General features: G+C 38.5%; 1 protein-coding gene across 6 annotated transcripts in view; it reads right to left on the reverse strand.

The window, feature by feature from the left end:
- Positions 1-20,889, reverse strand: part of Tut4 (terminal uridylyl transferase 4) — a 112,328-nt gene that overhangs the window by 20,729 nt on the left and 70,710 nt on the right. For all 6 annotated transcript variants that reach the window (XM_042679259.1, XM_042679252.1, XM_042679245.1 and 3 more), the window contains exons 15-21: positions 13,475-13,561; positions 11,000-11,103; positions 8,450-8,507; positions 8,265-8,368; positions 7,904-7,993; positions 4,607-4,720; positions 2-79 (exon numbers count right to left, since the gene is read on the reverse strand). In XM_042679259.1, coding sequence (XP_042535193.1) covers positions 2-79; positions 4,607-4,720; positions 7,904-7,993; positions 8,265-8,368; positions 8,450-8,507; positions 11,000-11,103; positions 13,475-13,561 — 635 coding nt within the window. The remainder of the gene's footprint in view (position 1; positions 80-4,606; positions 4,721-7,903; positions 7,994-8,264; positions 8,369-8,449; positions 8,508-10,999; positions 11,104-13,474; positions 13,562-20,889) is intronic.

Genomic DNA, 20,889 nt, shown 5'->3' on the forward strand with positions numbered 1-20,889 from the left:
CCAGTTCTTCTGTTTTGTCAAAGAAAAAAGCATTCCATCCATCAACCATTCTCTGTGGAATCTGTTTCCCATCAAAGATCTGTATTAAAACATTTAATTTTATTATTAGATACCAAGTTATTCTACCCAAAGGCAAGCCGGGCGCTGGTGGCTCACGGCTGTAATCCTAGCTACTCAGGAGGCTGAGATCTGAGGATTGCGGTTCAAAGCCAGCCAGGGCAGGAAAGACCGTGAGACTCCTATCTCCAATAAACCACCAGAAAACCGGAAGTGGCGCTGTAGCTCAAGTGGTAGAGCGCTCGCCTTGAGCTGAAGAGCTGAGGGACAACGCCCAGGCCCAGAGTTCAAGCCCCACGACCGACAAAAAAAAAAAAAAAAAAAAAAAAAAAACCAAAGGCCTACAAACCTTCACATCATTTTAGAGTTTATCTACAGAAAACATACTGAAATACTCCTTCCAAAAGGGAATAAGCTTAGGTGATAAAACTTGACACCTAGTAATTAATAAAATACATCTGTAAAACCAAAGCTAAGAAAGGCTATCTTAGAGAGCATCAGACTGCAAATGACACATTTGATGTTATTGTTATCTATTTAGCCTAACCCAAGTTTAATGAAAGTAAACCAAAAAAGTCAGTTGCACTAAAGAATTCTAGTTGTCAGGGGACAGTGGCTCATGCCCGTAATCCTAGCTACTCAGGAGGCTAAGATCTGAGGGTCACGGTTCAAAGCCAGCACAGGCAGGAAAGTCTGTGAGACTCTTATTTCCAATTACTCAAGTAACACTGTGGCTAAAGTGATAGAGGGCTAGCCCTGAGTGCAAAAGCGCAGGGACAGCACACAGGCCCTAAGTGCAAGCCCCAGGACTGACAAAAAAAAAAAAAAAATGTTATAGAAATATATAGTTAATAAAAACTGATTAATTATATTAGACAACCAAAGAGAATCAATGTTCCAGTTGTGTCAAGACCAAGTACCTTTAATCAGTTATCTATATCATGTAAGGGAAAAAAACCTTTGGGCACCACTTTTGTGTAAAACAAAATTAGGTAGCTTATACTGAGCTCTTCATAAAAATTATAAATGTTTCATATAAATTATGAATTACAATTCACTGTACTACTAGTTTGTTTTTTTGGGTCCGGTCATGGGGCCTGAACTCTGGGCCTGGGCGCTGTCCCTCAGCTCTTCAGCTCAAGGCTAGCGCTCTACCACTTGAGCCATAGTGCCACTTCCGGCTTTTTTCTTTTTGCTTATGTGGTGCTGAGGAATCAAACCCAGGGCCTCTGGCATGCAAGGCATGCACTCTACCACTAAGCCACCTTCCCAGCCCCAATTCACTGTATTAGTAAAATAAGGAAAGACGTGCTATTTCACAAGAACAAAAAAGAAATCCAATCAGATGAACACATAGCCACAAGTAACCTCCCAAGTAATTTTGAGACAAAATTACTGACATATCTACTCTGTACAATTTCATTCTTAGGTTCAAGTTCCTTATGGTCAAGGACTATAATTTGCCTTGAGCACAAAACCTTACTAAACCAAAGCTTCCTAAATAAATTTGTTCAAGAAATTTGAACAAATATATTTATTATGTATGTTATATAAACATCAAGATGTAAGTAATTCTTAAGTTGCCAAAAATCATTTACCTTAATTTCTGGTGTTTCGTGAAAATATAATAAAAGCAAGAGCCTGACAGTTACAGATGGGACTAAAGCAGAAGACATGGGATCTTGCATTCAAAAAATAAGTGAAAGTTTGCCAGGCAGTGGTGGCTCACATCTGTAATCCTAGCTACTAAGAAGGCCGCAATCAGACAAATCTTAGTTTGAAGCCAAATGAAGCAGCAAAATCTGCAAGTTTATCATCTCCAATAAACTACTGAACAAGCTCTAAGTGAAGGTGTGGCTCAAGTGGTAGAACACTAACCTTGATGGAAAAAGCTCAGGGACAATGAATGCCCTGGCCTGGAGTTCAAGCATGAGGACCAGAAAAAAAAAAAAAAGTAAAGGTTTTAAAGAGGTTAAAATTCAGTATTATCCCTTTAACATTGTAATATTCCATGCTCCATAAAACGGATTTGCCAGATATTAAAATACAGGTTACTTCTTCAGACTCTGATTGTATTGGAGAATTCTTCTGAGTAACTACTAAACACAACAACGTTGCAAGTAGCAGACTGGACACTATTCACACATATTTTGCCAGTGCTTTTGAATGATCTAGTTGGTTTTTTCCTCTTTTTTTAGTTGGTCGTGGGGCTTGAACTCTGGGCCTGGGTGCTGTCCCTCAGCTCTTCAGCTCAAGGTGAGCGCTATACCACTTAAGCCACAGTGCCACTTCCGGGTTATTAGAGTCTCATGGACTTTCCTGCCTGGGCTGGCTTTCAACCATTACCCTCAGATCTCAGCCTCCTGAGTAGCTAGGATTATAGGCATGAGCCATTGGTGCTGGCTAAATGATCTAGTTTTGCTGGGCCAAATTCTACACTGTATATCAGCCCTCAGAAGTACTAATACTATCTTCTCTCTGTCTCTTTTTTCGTTGTTGTTGGTCGTAGGGCCCGAACTCTGGGCCTCAGCTCTTCAGCTCAAGGCTAGTGCTCTACCACTTGAGCCATAGAGCCACTTCCAGCTTTTTCTGCTTACGTAGTGCTGAGGAATCGAACCCAGGGTCTCATGCATGCAAGGCAAGCACTCTCCCACTGAGCTACCTTCCCAGCCCTATCTCTCAAACAAGCATTCTCTCACCCTTACTTTCTATCATCAGTGAGCATTAATTCTATCACTTACCAAGTAAGACAACCATATTTGTATAACAAGTTACTCTGGATCAGACACAGTGACTCACACCTGTAATTTCAGTTACTCAAGACATCAAGACTAGGATTATGATTTGAAGCTAGCCTGGAAAGAAGTTAGTCAAAACCGATCTCAAAAAAAACAAGCCAAGCTGGTAACACAGTCCTATAATCACAGGTATGCAAGAGGCTATGGTAGAAGGATTATGGTACAATTCCACTTGGGCAAAAGCCAAGAGAGACTTAGAGGCCCTGAGTTCAACCCCCTGCCTCCATTATAGACACCAAAATAAAGAGTGAATCACTAATTGTGGATGTATGTGCTGGCACTGGGGCTTAAACTCAGGGGCTAGGCACTGTCCCTGAGCTTTTTCACTCTGCTACTTTTGCTCAAGGCTGATGGTCTTATCTTTGGAGCTACAGAGCTACTTTTGGCTTTTTGGTAGTTATTGATAAGAGTCTCACAGACATTTCCTGCCTGTGGTGGCTTTCAACCACAATCCTTAGACCTCAACTTCCTGAAGGTGGAATTATAAGTGTGTGCCACAAATAACCCTAAGTGAACCCCAATTTAAACTATGGACTTCAGCTGATCATATGTATTAATGCAGGTTCATCAACTGTTAACAATGTAATACTCTGTGGGATTGAAAATGGGCCAAGTTGTACAGGGTAGAGGGAGAAAAGGACAATATGAGAAATCTCTGTATGTGCTCCTCAAATTTGCTGTGATCGTAAAACTACCCTAAAAAATAGACTACACATAAACATATATACATATCATCCAATACTAATTTAGCTACAGATTTTTCTGGTAGGAAATAACGTTTATGTTTTTCCTCGATCCTGAAGCCTGAACTCTGGGTCTGGACACTGTCTCTGAGTTTCTTTTGCTCAAGGCTAGTGCTTAACCACCAGAAAACCAGAAGTGGTGCTGTGGCTCCTCAAATGATAGAGCGCTCGCCTTAAGCTGAAGAGCTAAGGGACAGTATCCAAGCCCAGAATTCAAGCCCCATGACCACCACCACCAACAACAACAACAAAAAACAACCTTCATGCATTCTAGGTCTCCAAAATTTTTAAATGTTAAAAGATATGCAATGGTTCTATTCAGCTCATATTCTCTTAGTAGTCTATATTCTCCAAGATAAATTTTTCAAAGAGGTTCATTGGTTAATTTTAACATTAACAGAAAGAGAAAACTGAGGACACTCATGATTTAGAAGAAAAAAAAAAAACCCTTCTAGGAGCCGGGCGCCAGTGGCTCATTCCTGTAATCCTAGATACTCAGGAGGCTGAGATCTGAGGATCACAGTTCAAAGCCAGACTAGGTAGGAAAATCAGTGAGACTCTTTATCTCCAATTAATCACCAGAAGACTGGAAGTGGTGCTGTGGCTCAAGTGGTATAGTGCTCACCTTGAGCTGAAGAGCTAAGGGACAGTGCCCAGGCCCAGAGTTCAAGCCCTGTGACCAACCGACAAAAAAAAAAAAAAAATAAGGTAGAGTGCTTGCCTACTATGCATGAAGCCCTGGATTGGATTCCTCAGTACCACATAAACAGAAAAGGCTGGAAGTAGCACTGTGGCTCAAGTAGCAGAGTGATAGCTTTGAGCAGAAAGCAGCTCAGAAACAATGTCCAGAACCCTGAGCTCAAGCCCCAGGACTGGTTAAAAAAACCTTCTGAAGCAAGATCTTCAAATCCACTGTTCTTTCTCCCTTTCTCTCTCTCTCTTTCTCTCTCTCTCTCTCTCACACACACACACACACCCAGAGCATTTATATTTTTCTTCCACACTTACCTCTTGTAGAACTGGGATAACAGGTGGTTTTCTCTGCTGCAGAAAGTACAGCACCATAAGGATATATGCATATGAAGATAAACTTCCCCTGGAAGCATCTCCAATGTCACATCGCTAAAAAAAATATGTGATGAAAATAAAATTTCAGAATCTCATTTCAAACAGTACTGACTACTCTAAGACAACACTTCTGTAATTCACTGAACTGATATGTATCCCCAAGTTCAATAAAGACTCTGAGAAAGAAGGTAATCTTACACCTTATGGGCAAGCATATTAATTGGTACAAGCTCTATGAAAAATAGCTTTACAATTTCAAAAACTGAAAACAAATCTCCTTTGGCCTAGAAACTCTTAAGAATTTATCTTGCAAAAATGTCTTCCAAATATGTATGAAATGGCTGAATATGAAGTTTCTTTGCCAGGTACTATTGGCTCACACTTGTAATCCATCCTGCCTACTCAGGAGACTGAGATCTGAGGACTATGGTTCAAAGCCAGCCATGCAGAAAAGTCCAAGAGACTCTTATCTCCAATTAACCACTACAAAACCAGAAGTGTACTGTGGCTCAAAGTAGTACAGTGCTAGCTTGAGCAAAGAAAAAGCTCAAGGTCAGCGCCTAGACCCTAAGTTCAAGCCTCAGGACTGAACAAAAAAGAAAAAAAGAGAATTTCAAACAAGTCATTTAAATAAGGATACAGGTGGACCTGTTGCAACAAAGAGAAGTACAAGTCGTTATGTCGAAAACGAACTTTACAACTTTGGTGGGGGGGGGGGGGGGAGGACAGGGAGGATTGGGTGGGGGGTGAGGGGAGGATGGGAAGGGATTGGAAGGGGAAACAAAGGAGGAGGCTACAATGCTTATAAGAAATGTACTCATTATCTTGCCCATGTAAGTGTAACCCCACTGTACAGTATTTTCTCAATAAAAAATAAAGAAAAATTTTTTTAAAAAGAGAATTTCTTTTATTGTACTAGTATTTTTGTTGTTTTTGTGTGCTGATCCTGGGGCTTGCACTCCGGACGGCCTGGGCGTTGTCCCTGTTCTTTTTTGTTTTTGTTTTCTTGTTTTTAACTCAAAGATAGCCCTCTATTCTACCACTTGAGCCACTACTCCATTTCCAGCTTTTTGGTAGTTTATTGGAGTTGAAAGCCTCACATATTTTCCTGATGGGCTGGCTTTGAACCATGATCCTCAGATCTCCACTCCTTGAGTAGCAAGAACTACAGGTATGTGGCACTCACACCCAGCTTGTAGTATTGTTTTAGTAGCAGAAAAATCAGAAATAATTTTAGGCTCATTAATAAAGCATAAGTTAAAAATACTGAGAATTGCTGGATGCCGGTGGCTCATGCCTATAATCCTAGCTACTCAGGAGGCTGAGATCTGAGGATCGTGGTTCAAAGCCAGCCCAGACAGGAAAGTCCGTGAGACTCTTACCTCCAATAAATCACTAGAAAACCGGAAGTGACGCTGTGGCTCAAGTGGTAGAGCGCTAGCCTTGAGCTGAAGAACACAGGGACAGTGCCCAAGCCCAGAGTTCAAGCCTCAAGATCAAGCAAAAAACAACAACAACAACAACAAAAAACCCTGAGAATTATCTATACAAAGGAATAGTATGTACCTATTCAAAAAAAAAACAAGTAATTCTTAGTAGCCTGATATGAAATAATTTCTAAATCTATTGCTAAGTTAAAAAAAATAAAATATAGACCTATGTACTTATTGTCTCCATTGTATTTCAAAGTATTTATGCTTGTAGTAACAAGGAGATAGGAAATTTGTGTGTTTGCTATACTAATGTAATACATGTCTAAAATGTTACACGGAGCCGGGCGCTGGTGGCTCACGCCTGTAATCCTAGCTACTCAGGAGGCTGAGATCTGAGGATCGCGGTTCAAAGCCAGCCCAGGCAGGAGAGACTGTGAGACTCCTATCTCCAATAAACCACCAGAAAACCGGAAGTGGCGCTGTAGCTTAAGTGGTAGAGCGCTCGCCTTGAGCTGAAGAGCTGAGGGACAGCACCCAGGCCCAGAGTTCAAGCCCCATGACCGACAAAAAAAAATAAAAATAAAAATAAAAAATAAAATGTAACACGGGTTGCTTCCAGCATAGTAAGCTAGGTAATAAGTAAATAAAGGAGATTTCCTATCTACTACAAATCCCTTTGGATCTTTTGCTTCCTTTAAATTTTTGTTGACACTTGGGTTTGAATGTAGGGCTTTGCACTTTGCAATGCAACTGTTCTACTGCTTGAGTCATTCCTCCAACTCTTCCTCTGGTTACTTTTGAGACAAGGTCTCACTGTGTAATCCAGACCACACTGTAATCCTCCTACTTATGCTTTCTGCAGTAGGCAGGATGACAGTCACAAGACCTCAAACTCAGGGTTTTTTTTAATGTTGAGAAAGGGGTTGTAACAAAGGTTTTTTTTTTTTTTTTTTTTTTTTGTCGGTCGTGGGGCTTGAACTCTGGGCCTGGGCACTGTCCCTCAGCTCAAGGCGAGCACTCTACCACTTGAGCTACAGTGCCACTTCCAGTTTTCTGGTGGCTTATTGGAGATAGGAGTCTCACGGTCTCTCCTGCCCAGGCTGGCTTTGAACCGCGATCCTCAGATCTCAGCCTCCTGAGCAGCTAGGATTACAGGCGTGAGCCACCAGCGCCCGGCTGTAACAAAGTTTTGTAGCTGAAGCTGGCCTGGAACTATGATCCTTCTGATCTCAGCCTCCTATGTACCTGAAATAACAGTTACATAGATAATCACAACTACGGATTGGGATTCTGCTCATAAGTATTTTGCTCTGGCTTTGAAGTGAAATTCTTACAATCTCTGCCTCCAGAATAGCTAGAATTATAGGCATGAGGCACTTGACACCTGGCTCCTTTAGGGCTTTTGGATTCTGTACAAGTTAAATATGCTGGATATTCCCGGCCCTCCTGCTCTCTACCCAAAAAGTATACCAAGCACTGGTGACTCAAGTCTGTAATCCTAGCTAGTATCCTGAGGATACTCAGGATGCTGAGATTTAAGGACTGCGGTTTGAAGGTAGCCTAGGCAGGAAAGTTCATGAGACTCCTATCCCCAATTAATCACCAAAAAGCCAGAAATGGAGCTGTGGCTCAAGTTACAGAGCACTAGCCTTGAGCAAAAAAGCTCAGGAATAGTGCTCAGGCCCGGAGTTCAAATGCCAGTACTGATATACAAGAAGAAGGAAGAAGAAAGGAGAGAAGGGAGGAGTAGGGAGAGGAAAAAGATTATTACAACTAAGCAGATCATTAACATTTTCATAAATACCTTAGCAAACACTTTCATAGTATATCCCAAGTACTGCACTCTAGGATCAATAGCTGCATAAGTAGCTAACATTCTGGTGTTATGTTGAGCCTGAAAAATAATTACAAATTTTTTAACATTTCATAAGCTTACAAATTATATAAAAAGATACAATATAGTCTAATTAGAATACATACAAATGTAAATTTTAAGTACCTATTAACAAGTCAAAAAGTTTACTTAATCTGATTGCAATATATAACAAAATATGTGTTCCTTATACTGCTCATACATGAAAATATTAAGCATACAAGTATAACTCATCATCTACACAACTTTTTTTAATGAAAAGTATAATTATGCTTGGCCTATAAAAACTTACCAATGTATTATATAAACTGATATCACCTTCTAGCCCACTTCGTCTGTGTTCAAATTTTACTATAGGCACTTTGGCAGTAGTTATAGGCAAAATGTTCCTTAAACCTGATTAAAAAAAAAAAGTTACATAATTTTCATAATGCTAAAGAGAATTTTTTGTTTTAAAGCTAGATTTAAAATGTATACCTGGATGTCTCTTAAGAATTTTCGCCAAATTTTCAATTATTTCTTTACAATTTAATTTCTAAAAAACAAAAAATAAATAAAACAAGTAAATTAAAATTTCACTCAATTTGGCCTTATGCAAATTCTACTTTAATCTAGGCATTTAATACTATTATTTAAATTTTCCAGCCATCATATTCTCTATCACCTTGCTGTTTGAAGTATGTGGTTTATAAATACATAGCCTCAGTATTATTGGGAACTTGGTAGAAATAAAAAATTTCAGACCTCTACCAAATCTAATCATAAACATTTTAAAAAGGTCACACAGTATTTCACATGTAGATGTATGTTTGAGAAACAAAGGTAAATATAAGGTCTGATGAATGCAAAACAGTATCTTGATTAAGAGCCTAGGCTCTAATTACTCTCCTTCACAGCACACCCTACTCTATAAAATCCAAATAATCATAAATTCTTGCCCTGAAAAGTTGTTGGAAGGATTACACTTGACATAATATAAAGCATTCAGCAACAAGCCTGGCATAAAGTAAGAACTTGAAATCTGCCAGTTGGTGAGACAAGGGAAGATACTCCTATTATTACCAGTACCTATTTCCTCAAGGAAATTCTTACCTCTGCAAATGTAAGTGTTATTAAAAAATAAAAATAAAAACAGAGACAAGAGTTGGTATGGTAATAATCATCAAAAGACAAGGAACACAGAAGAGGATGACATTTTAAATCAACTGTGTTAAGCTGAAAGCTATCAAGAGCAATCCCAACAATTGTAAGATTACTTTTGTGTATCCCCAATACAGTCATTGTAGCTTAACCTGGGGATTTCAAGGGAATCATTAGTTACTAAATGACACACAGAACAAAATAAACAAAGATGGTCATATTTCTTCTTACAATGCAAAAGATACAATTTAATAAAAATTTTAAAGTTTCAATAAGGTTCATCTAGAATATATTTTATTCTTTTTCATTATTTCAAGTTCCTAATGTGAACAGCAGGCTACATATAATATCTAAACTCTTAGTAATTACAAGTCTGATTACTAAAGTTTACATAGAAGGCATCTAAAAGTCTTTCCTCCCTGGATAAAAGTCATTTCTTTTTCTCTCAATTCTTGCTCTTCAAAATGGAAAACGGCAGCCTCTTCTACATAAGTGGCAATAACAAGTTAGTTAAGAGAACAAACAAACAAGTGAGAACTCATCACTGCCATCTTTACTCCAGGTCTAACTAATTCAAAATCACCTGTGGAAAGGACTTCAGAAATGCACAGGTATACTATTGTGCTGAATTCTTTTATAACATAACAAAGGCTATGCTGACACCACTACAGATGCCAGAAGCTTGGCCTCACCCCAATCTTGCAATCAATCTGGTTTTGAAACATAAATATCAACATCTATGCTGGTAAAGAGCACCTACAAGGATCCCCTCCTTTTCTAATTACTGCTACAAAGGACTGGGACATTTCTTCCCTGACCAATCAGTCTTTTTCTTTGGGACATTTCTTCCCTGACCAATCAGTCTTTTTCTTTCTTGAAAGCTTAGACAATCTCATTCCCACGACTGAATCCTGGAAGATAAAGAAGGAAAAGCATACCCACTTCACTGCCAAGACTGCACTGGGGGAAGGTCTGCTCCTGGCATCTCAAGGTGGAACTCAGAAAGCTTTAAATTTCACAAAGTAGTGGTTAGGTTCTACATTACTATTAGTACTATATTTCAGCTACATTATGGGTTAAAAAATTACAAAGAGGCAGTGAGATACAGTGCAAAGAGCATGAACTCTGGAGTCAGACAGACCTGGGTACGAATCCCGGCTCCAACACTTACTAGCTGTGTGAACTTGGGCAAGTCAGTTATCTCTCAAAGCCTGTTTCCTCATCTGTAAAATGGGGGAAATAATACCTACCTCAAAGGTGGGTGCAGGAATAAAATGAGATAATGTATGTATAAGTGTATGCTGGGGACTCAATAAATGTTAGTTCCCATTCCCACCCAAAATGAGTTCCTAAAACTCATTCATTTATAATATTGTTTCTATGGGAACAAAAGGCAAGTGCCTCAAAATTATAATTAAGTTTTAGAATGACCCATTTATAAATTAGATTACTATTAGATATTCCCTAGCTATAGTGATACAAAGACAGCTCCTAATGAAAGAGATAGCAAAGACAGAATAAGCAAGATCAACATTCACTACTGAATTGAAACACCAGCTTTCCTCACTGCCCTAAGGAAAAAAGTCCAACTTTATGGAATATCAATCATAAATTGAAATTAAAACCATTTCCAAACTTCATTACAATACACCCTCAGTGACCTTACTTTTATATTATAAAATGATGAACAAAACATTTACTAAACAATCTGAATGCCTTCAAAATAGATGTTTTCATATTTCAAACATTGCTGTTGCCAATATATTTATACATAATATATAAAAAATGATACCATGTATTTTTATCAATATTATATGCAAAAATAAAGTTAGATTCATCATTAGAAGAGACTAAACTTCCATATCCATTCCAAACAAAAACTCTTACCTCTGCATTTTCATGGCCTTCCAAGGTCATACAAATATCAAGATCACTATCACGAAATCCAAATCCATTCTTTGAAGAGCCAAATAAGCACAGTCTTGCCTTTTCTAAGCAAAGGGAAACAAAAGTCATAATTAAACATGGAAGGAGTCTTCTAATATCTATTAGTGGCTTAACAGTAATCTTATCCACTTCAAAGCCTTAAATTATCTACCACTGCAAAATTCCAAAAATCCATCTCAAGCCCAGATGCTTACAAGTTCCCACATTCATGTACTCAACTACTTTTCCATTTTTCCAGCTATCATATATTCAACATGCCCTTCACCCTAAATCTATTATAATTTCTAAAATTGCTATTCTGAGCAAATAACCTCATTTTTTATTTTGTTGCCCGCATCAGAAATATATGTGAGATCTTAACACCTATCAATCTCCACTTCTAAACAGAGACCTTTAGCTTTTTCCAACTTAATTACAGATCCACCTATCTTGTTCATCCTTAATATAAATACTAATATTTATAAAGGCAAAACTTGAAAATTTACTTATTAAAAATAAACTAATTCCTCAAAGGTACAATGCAAGTAATTTTATAACTACCACCAATTATTAATTTTCTTCCAAAAGTGGCTTATATAAATCTCTATAGATTCCCTCACATTCAGAATTCTTCAATAATAGCTACTTCTCCAAACAAGCTGCAATAGAAGTGGATTTTCCTTCCCTTTAATTCATAAATTGACTGCACATTTAGATAAATTCTGTCAAAATAATCCCTGCATCTACTTCTGATGCTCTACTTCAAATTTCAAAGACAAATGAAAAAAATAATTTAAAAATAGAATCTTACAGTACCTAAGATTTTAAAAAGTAAAACACTATTATGATTATGAATTGTTATGCTTTTCTAAAATATTTAGCCACAGGATTCTCAATCAAGATTTCACCTTCATGGTGAAAATCTGCTGGTCCTGGCTCTATTTTTGCCAACATCAACTACTAAAGCAAAAGCCTTAAGATCATCCTTGGATTTCTTCCTTTCAGATTTCACATGACAAAATTCACTGGCTATTCCTTCAAATATATCCTAATTCTCATCACTTGTCATCTCTTCCAAAGCACTACTATGGCTTACCTGGACTTGTACAAAAGCCTCATAATGTTTGTTTCTATAGTTATGACTATACCATCTGTTCTCTCAAATCATGTCACCTAATGGCTTAAACTCTTCAAAATCTTCTCATTGGGCACTTAAAACTTCTTCTATCAACATTCATAATATTTTAATGATATAACCCTTTCAAAGAGATCTCATGTTTCTATTACACTCTAACCCACATAATCTATACTTCAACCTCACTGTTCCTTCTAACTTGTTTTCAAATGCCAAACCAAATCTACTCGGTGTCTATACTTAGTCCCTTTCTCTCAACAATGTTCTCTCCTTAAGAGATTTGTATAACTTGTACCTTCACATTATTTAAAATCCTAGTTATCAGAGAAACTTAACAGAAAATATCACATTTCCTACATATTAATAACTATATTTGCTGATAAACTATATATTCACTCTTTATATCACTGCCTCTTCTCTGAAATATACAATTCATGAAAGCAGGCTTCACCTCTTTTGTTAGCAATATCTTCCCAAAACAAAAGTAGTATCTAATAACATTCAATAAATATTGTTTTTTTGTGTGCTAGTCCTGGAGCTTGACCTCAGGGCTTGAGCATTGTCCCTGTTTTATTTTGCTCAAGGCTGTAGCTCTACCACTTGAGCCACAGCTCTACTCCCAAACTTTCCTGCCATGATTGGCTTTAAACTGTGATCCACAGATCTCAGCCTCCTGAATAGCTAGTATTACAGGCATGAGCCATTGGGTGCTCTGCAACTTTTTTTACTTTGGTGCCAGAAGTAGAGCCTGAACTTAGGGCCTGGGCACTGTCCCTGAGCGTTTTTGTTCAAGGCTAGCACTCTACTTACTACCTGAGCCACGGGTCCACTTCTGGCTTTTTGGTAGTTACCTGGGGATTAAAGTTCCAAGGACTTTATATTGCCTGATCAGGCTTCAAACTGTAATCCTCAGATCTTAGCCTTTTAAGTAGGTAGGATTATAGGCATGAGCTACTATGCCTGGCTTTCAGTAATACTTCTAAATGAAATGAAAGACCAGCAGGCACCAGTGGCTCACACCTGTAATCCTAGCTATTAAGGAGGCTGAGATGTGAGGATTGCGGTTCAAAGCCAACCCAGGCAGGAAAATCCATGAGACTCAAATCCAATTAACCAGCAGAAGATCAGAAGTGGCACTGTGGCTCAAGTGGTACAGTGCTAGCTTTGAGCTAACGAGCTAAGTGACAGTGCCCAGGCCCAGAGTTCAAGCCTCACAATCAACAAAAAAATAAAAAATAATAAGATAAAATGCAAGACAATGTACAGCAACAAAAGCAATCAGTTTTTAACCTATGACATACCATCATATTCTCTTTGAATAAATTTTTCCAAGCCAATTAAAATTTGTTCCCTGTTGTGTTGTTCAGAAAACGGTGGTGATAATTCATCTAGGTTTAAAAAAGAAAGAATTAGAAAAATTAGAAAATGGAATCTGAAAATATCTCAAGTTTTTACCCTAAAATTTTACTTACAACTTGTTAATTGTTGACTTTTCTTTAAAATTGTAAATGTTACTAGTAGAGGGGCAGGGAAACAGCAAAAAGTTTATTTCTGAAAAATCTATGTATATTTTATATCATAATTTCCTTATACCTACAAATATATTTGCTTTTTCAAACTACTTAATGCAATTTTCTTCAGACATTCCTCTTTCCCCTACCCATACTTTCATCCTCCTAAACTATATTCACATTGCTTCCATAGGCACTGGGCCCTCTAAAGCTTAAATATTTCCATTTAATATCTGGTGAAAAGTCACATATTCCTTAACCAACAGCCTTAATGTCCCCTTCTTTATTTCTCCAAATTATTATTATTATTATTATTATTGCCAGTCATGGGGCCTGAACTCTGGGTCTGGGTGCTGTCCCTCAGCTCTTCAGCTCAGGCTAACACTCTACCACTGGAGCCACAGCACCATTTCTGGCTTTTTCTGTTTATGTGGTGCTGAGGAATCGAACCCAGGGCCTCATGTATGCAAGGCAAGCACTCTACCACTGAGCCACCTTCTCAGCCCCTCCAAATTATTTTCTAGAACTTGATTTTAGGCGATCCTTTCAGATTTCATTTATATTCTTCTTATTTTCCCAGTAAGATCCTACATCCCCTTAAAAACAAGGTCTTTTTCCCCATCACTGCCTCCAGAACCAGTAATGGAAACAAACAAGGCAGTCATTTGTTAGGAATTTGCTACAAGGAGCTATACTAGTTTTTGTTTTATTTTGTTTTGATTTCTAGAGGGGTACTGAGGATTAAATCCAGGGCCTTACAAATGCTAGATAAATACACTACAAATAAATTGTATCTCCATCCCTAACATTTGCCTTTCTAAAAACAAATGTAGTGTCAATGGATAATGATTACTAGGGAGAAGGGAACTGAAACTATATGGTATTCTAATGTTACCACAAAGACATAATGCATAATATGATTTATGTGTTTCCAATAAGTACACATGCTAAAGGTTTGGGCCCCAGTCAATGCTGCTACTGGGGAATAATAGAACCAGTCATTAAGGGTATGGTCTCATAGGATACCAGGATACTGGTATATTATCCCCTTCTTCTCTTCTTTTGCATGGCAGCCTTGAGGAGAAGTTTTGCTATGTCACATGCTTATGCCATAATGTGCTTTTGCCACAGGCCAAAGCAACAGAGCCAATTGACCTAGACTGAAGCCTTTAAAACTGTGACATAATGAAACTTTTCATCCTTTCCTTCCATAATGGATTTTTCTCTTAGGTATCTATTATAGCAATAGAAAGCAAAAGAATGCACTTGTCAAAGTCCACAGAACACTGCAGCACAGTATTATATATGCAAATTTTACAGTGATGTTGGCAGTCAGAGGACCTCAGAATAGAATACAGATTATGATGTAAATATCACAAATATATGAAACAACTACACACAAAGCAAAGGTATAAAGATGCTGACCTAAGTAACAATGAAAATTCATATATTAAGTCTAACGACAAAAAAACTATATATAAAATATAAAACACTTTGCTCCAACTGAATAAACTTTCCCATAGCAACCTATCAGATTACACTCTAAGGCTGCTATAAAAGTATATAAAAATGGAATAATTAAAGAAGGGTAGTAGATGGTGGGAACTAGGTTTCTCACGGTTGGAGTGGGAATGTAGAGAAAATAAGTCAAGTAACAATGATTCAAAGATGGAGACATTAGTATAAAGTTCTGTTTAATTTAACATAGATAAGGTAGTCATATAGTTATATTTATATAAGTACACATGCATGTTAACGTATACACATAAATTCCAGTACTGTAATATTAAGAACATCTTGTGTTCAGATTTGGTTCCTAATGTCATAATACAATAAAAGAAGAGCTTCTTTAAAAATGCCTAATTTGGGGCTGGGAAGGTGGCTCAGTGGTAGAGCACTTATCTTGCAAGCTCGAGGCACTGGGTTCGATTCCTCAGCACCACATAAGAAAAAAGCCGGAAGTGGCGTTGTGGCTCAAGTGGTAGAGTGCAAGCCTTGAGCCGAAGAGCTGAGGGACAGCGCCCAGGCCCAGAGTTCAGGCCCCACGACCGAACACAAAAAAAAGTAAAAATGCCTAATTTTTGGACTAAGGCAGAAAATACATACGATGAGCATACAAGTTTAACAAAAATCCACATACTGATGACAGTTTATCAAAGACACAGGATCCAGCTAAAAGAGCTCCCAATGACTAAAGCTATAATAATTTTGACAGGACTGGGAGGTAGCTCAGTGGTAGAGTGCTTGCTTCGCATGCATGAGGCCCTGGATTCAATTCCTCAGCACCACATAAGCAGAAAAGGCCAGAAATGGCGCTGTGGCTCAAGGGGTAGAGCACTAGCTTTGAGCTGAAGAGCTGAGGGACAGCACCCAGGCCCAGAGTTCAGACAACAAAAAATAAAAATAAAAAATAAATTTGACAATAAAACTGAAGTATTATTGGATTACATCTCACCATGAGTCCATATGAGATAAAGAAATGATTAAGTAATTACAAGTAAATATAATATATCATAACTTAATAAGCTTATGGAAAAATAAAATCTAGGTAAACTTCTAGCTAATTTGACCAAGAGTATAGAAAAGACTCAAACCAATAAAATTAGAGATGAGAAAGGGAATATTATAACAAATACCAAATAAACCCAAAGGATCAGGAAGAAATACTTTGTTTTTTTGGTTTTTTTGGGTCCGGTCGTGGGGCCTGAACTCTGGGCCTGGGCGCTGTCCCTCAGCTCTTCAGCTCAAGGCTAGCACTCTACCACTTGAGCCAGAGAGCCACTTCTGGCTTTTTTTCTTTTTGCTTATGTGGTGCTGAGGAATCGAACCCAGGGCCTCAGGCATGCAAGGCAAGCGCTCTACCACTGAGCCACCTTCCCAGCCCAGGAAGAAATACTTTGAAAACCTACACTCAATTAAGGGGAAAATATAGATTAAATTAATAAATTTTTAGAAACTGACCAAAATTAAACCAAGAAGACATAAGCTAGTTAAGCAGACCTTTAACAAAGAATAAGACTAAAAGCAATTAAAGAATCTCATAATAGCCAGGCTGGCAGCTCATGCCTGCAATCCTTCTCAGGAGGCTGAGATCTGAGGTTCAAGGTTCAAAGCCAGCACAGGCAGGAAAGTCCGTGTAATTCTTATCTCCAATAAACCACTAGAAAACTGGAAACGGCAATGTGGCTCAAGCAGAAGAACGCTCACCTTGAGCTGAAGAGTGCAGGGACGGCGCCCAAGCCCAGAGTTCCAGCCCCATGACCAACAAGAAAGAAAAGTGAAGAGAAGCGAAGCAAAGCATAGGGACAGAAGGGTTCACTGCAGAATTCTATTAGAACCTCAAAACACAACACCAATACTCCTCAAACTCTTCCATGAAATAGAAAGAGAAGGAAAACTCATAGAAGAAACTCATTCTACAAATGAGCATTATGTTCATTCCCAAATTAGAAAGAAAATTATGGACCAATCTTGTTGATGAACATTTATGTAAAAATTCTCAATAAAAATACTTGCAAACTGAATTCAACAGCACATTAAAAAGATTATACACCATGATCAAGGTTTCATCAGAGGGGTGTAAGAATGGTTTAATGAGCTGGGTGCTGGTGGCTCATGCCTGTAATCCTAGCTACTCAGGAGGCTGAGATCTGAGGATCACAATTCAAAGCCAGCCTGGGCAGGAAAAGTTCGTGAGATTCTTATCTCTAATAAACTACCAGAAAACTGCAAGTGGTACTGTGGTTCAAGTGGTAGAGCGCCGCCTTGAGCTGAAGAGCTAAGGGACAGTGCCTAGGCCCAGAGTTCAAGCCCCATGACCAAAAAAAGAAAAAAATGGTTTAACAAGTATAAATCAATAAACATAATACATCACTAAAACAGTATAAAAAAACCTCACATGATCATCTCAACTGATGCAGAAAAGGCCTTTGACAAAATTCAACATTCTTTTATAATACAAGCACTGAAGAAACTAGAAATGTAAGCAATGTGTCTGAACTTAGTAAAGGCTATCTATGAAAAATTGATAGTCAATTATCTTACTAAATGGGAAAAAACTAAAAACATTTCCCCTGAAGTCAGAAACAAAACAAGGATGTCAACTCTACTCACTCTATTAGATATAGTATGAGAATTCCTAGCCAGAGCAATTAAGCAGGAAAAAGTACCCAATTAAGGAAAGACAAAGTTAAATTATCCTTATTTGCTTATGGTAAGATGCTATACTTAAGAGATCCCAGATGACAACAAAAGATTTCTAGAGCTGATAAACACCTTCAAAAAGATAGGGGGATATGAAACCAAGACCCAAAAATCAGTAGTTTTGCTACATACCAAAAACTAACACACTGGAGCTGGGAAGGTAGCTCAGTGGTAGAGTGCTTGCCTTGCATGCACGAGGCCCTGGGTTCTATTCCTGAGCACAACATAAGCAGAAAAAGACAGAAGTGGCACCGTGACTCAAGTGGTAGAGCTCTAGCCTTGAGCTGAAGAGCTGAGGGACAGAGCCCAGGCCCAGAGTTCAGACCCTGTGACCGACAAAAAAATAAAGTAAAACACACCGAGAAAGAAATCAGGAAAAGAATTCCATTCAAAAACAATAGAATAAGCCAATCACAGATGGCTCACGCCTGTAATCCTAGCTACTCAGGAGGCTAAGATCTGAGGATCACAGTTCAAAGCCAGCCTGAGCAGGAAAGTAGGTGAGACTCATCTCCAATAAACCACCAGAAAACTGGAAGTGACTCTGTGGCTCAAGTGGTAGAGTGCTCACCTTGAGCTGAAGAGCACAGGGACAGCGCCCAAGCCCAGAGTTCAAGCCCAACGACCAACAACAACAACAACAACAACAAAAAACAATAGAATACCTAGACATTAACCAAGGCAGTGAAAGACCATTACAATGAAAACTACAAAGCCTTGAAGAAATTGAAGAGGACATCACAAGATGGAAAGACTACATGCTCATGGACTGGCAGAACTAATACCATGAGAATAGCTATACTGTAGTGGCAAAAGTTATGTGCAAACTCAATGTAATACCAATCCAAATATCATTCCTCACTACATCAGAAAAATCAATGCAGCCAGGCACCAGTGGCTCACACCTGTAATCCTAGCTACTCAGGAGACTAAGATCTGAGGGTTGTGGTTAAAAGCCAGCAGGAGCAGGAAAGTCTATGAGACTCTTATCTCCAATTAAACTCCAGAAAAGCTGAAGTGGTGCTGTGGTTCAAAATGGTAGAACACTAACATTGAGTGAAAATTCTCAGGGACAGCATCCAGGCCCTGAGTTCAAGCCCCACAACCAAAAAAAAAAAAAAAAAAAAAAAACCCAAAAGACAAATGGAACATTCTAAGAGGCAGTAATAAAACCACACAGCCACAGACAGTTAATTTTTGACAAAGGAGCCATAAACATAGACTGGAAAAAGACAGCTTCATCAACAAATGGTACTAGCAAAATAGGCCAAACTCTTAGAGGAGACTAATACTGGACCTCTACCTCTCACCATGAATAAAAATCAACTCCATATGGATCAAAGAACTCTAATTAGGACCTAAAACTTACAAAGTAAAGATAAACTTTTCTATAGGACTCCAGTTGTAAGAATTGGCAAAGAGGACGACATCAAACTAAAGAAATCTGCATAGCAAAAGAAACAATCACCATAATCAAGAGACAACCCACAGAATGGTTATTGAACAGATAAAAGGATGCAGAATAGACTGTTTAAACAAAATCAAACAGTAAAAGACTAACCCAATTAATAAATGGCCAAATGAATTTAACAGACAGTTTTCAGAAGAAATAGAAATGACTGATACATAAAGAAATGTTCAAAATCATTAGCCATAAATAAAATGCAAATCAAACCATACTAAATTCCATCTCACCCGAGTCAGAATGGTACCCACCAAGAAAACGAATGAGTGGTCAGAAGAATGTAGGTGGAACTGAACCTTCATATACTGTTGGTGGAAATGTAAGCTAATACAATCAGTATGGATGTTCCTCAAGTAACTAAAAACAACCCCTTTGACTCCACTATACCACTATTGAGCACATGTCCAAAGAGGAGTAAATTAATATACCAAATAGACATCTGCATAACTATGTCTATTGCAGCTGTTCAAAATGAGCCCAGGGGCCCAACAACAGAGGAATGGAAAAGGAAAATGTGGTATACACACATATATGTATGTATATATAAGTATACACATATATACTAGGGAATATTACCATAGACAGAAAAAAGTGAAATCATATCATTTCCAAGAAAATGGATAGATTAAGAGGACATCAGGGCTGGGAAGGTGGCTCAGTGGTAGAGTGCTTGCCTCGCATGCATGAGTCCCTGGATTTGATTCCTTAACCCCATATACGCAGAAAAAGCCAAAAGTGGCACTGTGGCTCAAGTGGTAGAGCACTAGCCTTGAGCTGAAGGAGCTGAGGGACAGTGCCCAGGCCCAGAGTTCAGGCCCCACAACTGACAAAAAAAAAGGACATCATACTAAAGGAGACAAGACAAACTCAAAACTAATTACCATGTTTTCATTCCTATGTGGAAAAGGTACATCTAAGACATACGTATTCATGGACATGAACATGAGATTTATTTACATACATAATTATATATGTGGATGAAAAAAGAACATGAGGCCAGGCACCAGTGGCTCACACTTGTAATCCTAGCTACTCAGGAGGATCGCAGTTCAAAGCCAGCCCAGGAACCAAAGTCCAATAAACTGCTCAGAAAACTGGAAGTGGTTCTGTGGCTCAAGTGGTAGAGCACTAGCCTTGAGCTGAAGAGCTGAGGGACAGTGCCCAGGTGCAGAATTTAAGTCCCACAACCAACAAAAAAAGAAAAAAATAAATAAACAACGTAAGTCTAACTAAGGAACTGCTTAGGAAGACAAGGGGAAGGGGAAACAGAAAAAGAGAATAATTGTAAGATACACTGCAATTACATATGAAAGCAATGTAAAGAATCTCAAGCTGGGTGTCGGTGGTCCATGCCTGTAATCCTAGCTACTCAGGAGGTTTCTAAGGATCGAGGTTCAAAGCCAGCCCAGGCAATTAAGTCTACGAGACTCTACCTCCAATTAACCACCAAGAAACCTGGAAGAGGCGCTGTGGCTCAAGTGGTAGAGTGCTAGCCTTGAGCTGTAGAGCTGAGGAACAGTGCCCAGGCCCACAGTTC

This window comes from Dipodomys spectabilis, unplaced genomic scaffold (genome assembly GCF_019054845.1).
Source record: "Dipodomys spectabilis isolate Male_0828 unplaced genomic scaffold, ASM1905484v1 ptg000002l, whole genome shotgun sequence".
NCBI lineage: Eukaryota > Metazoa > Chordata > Mammalia > Rodentia > Heteromyidae > Dipodomys > Dipodomys spectabilis.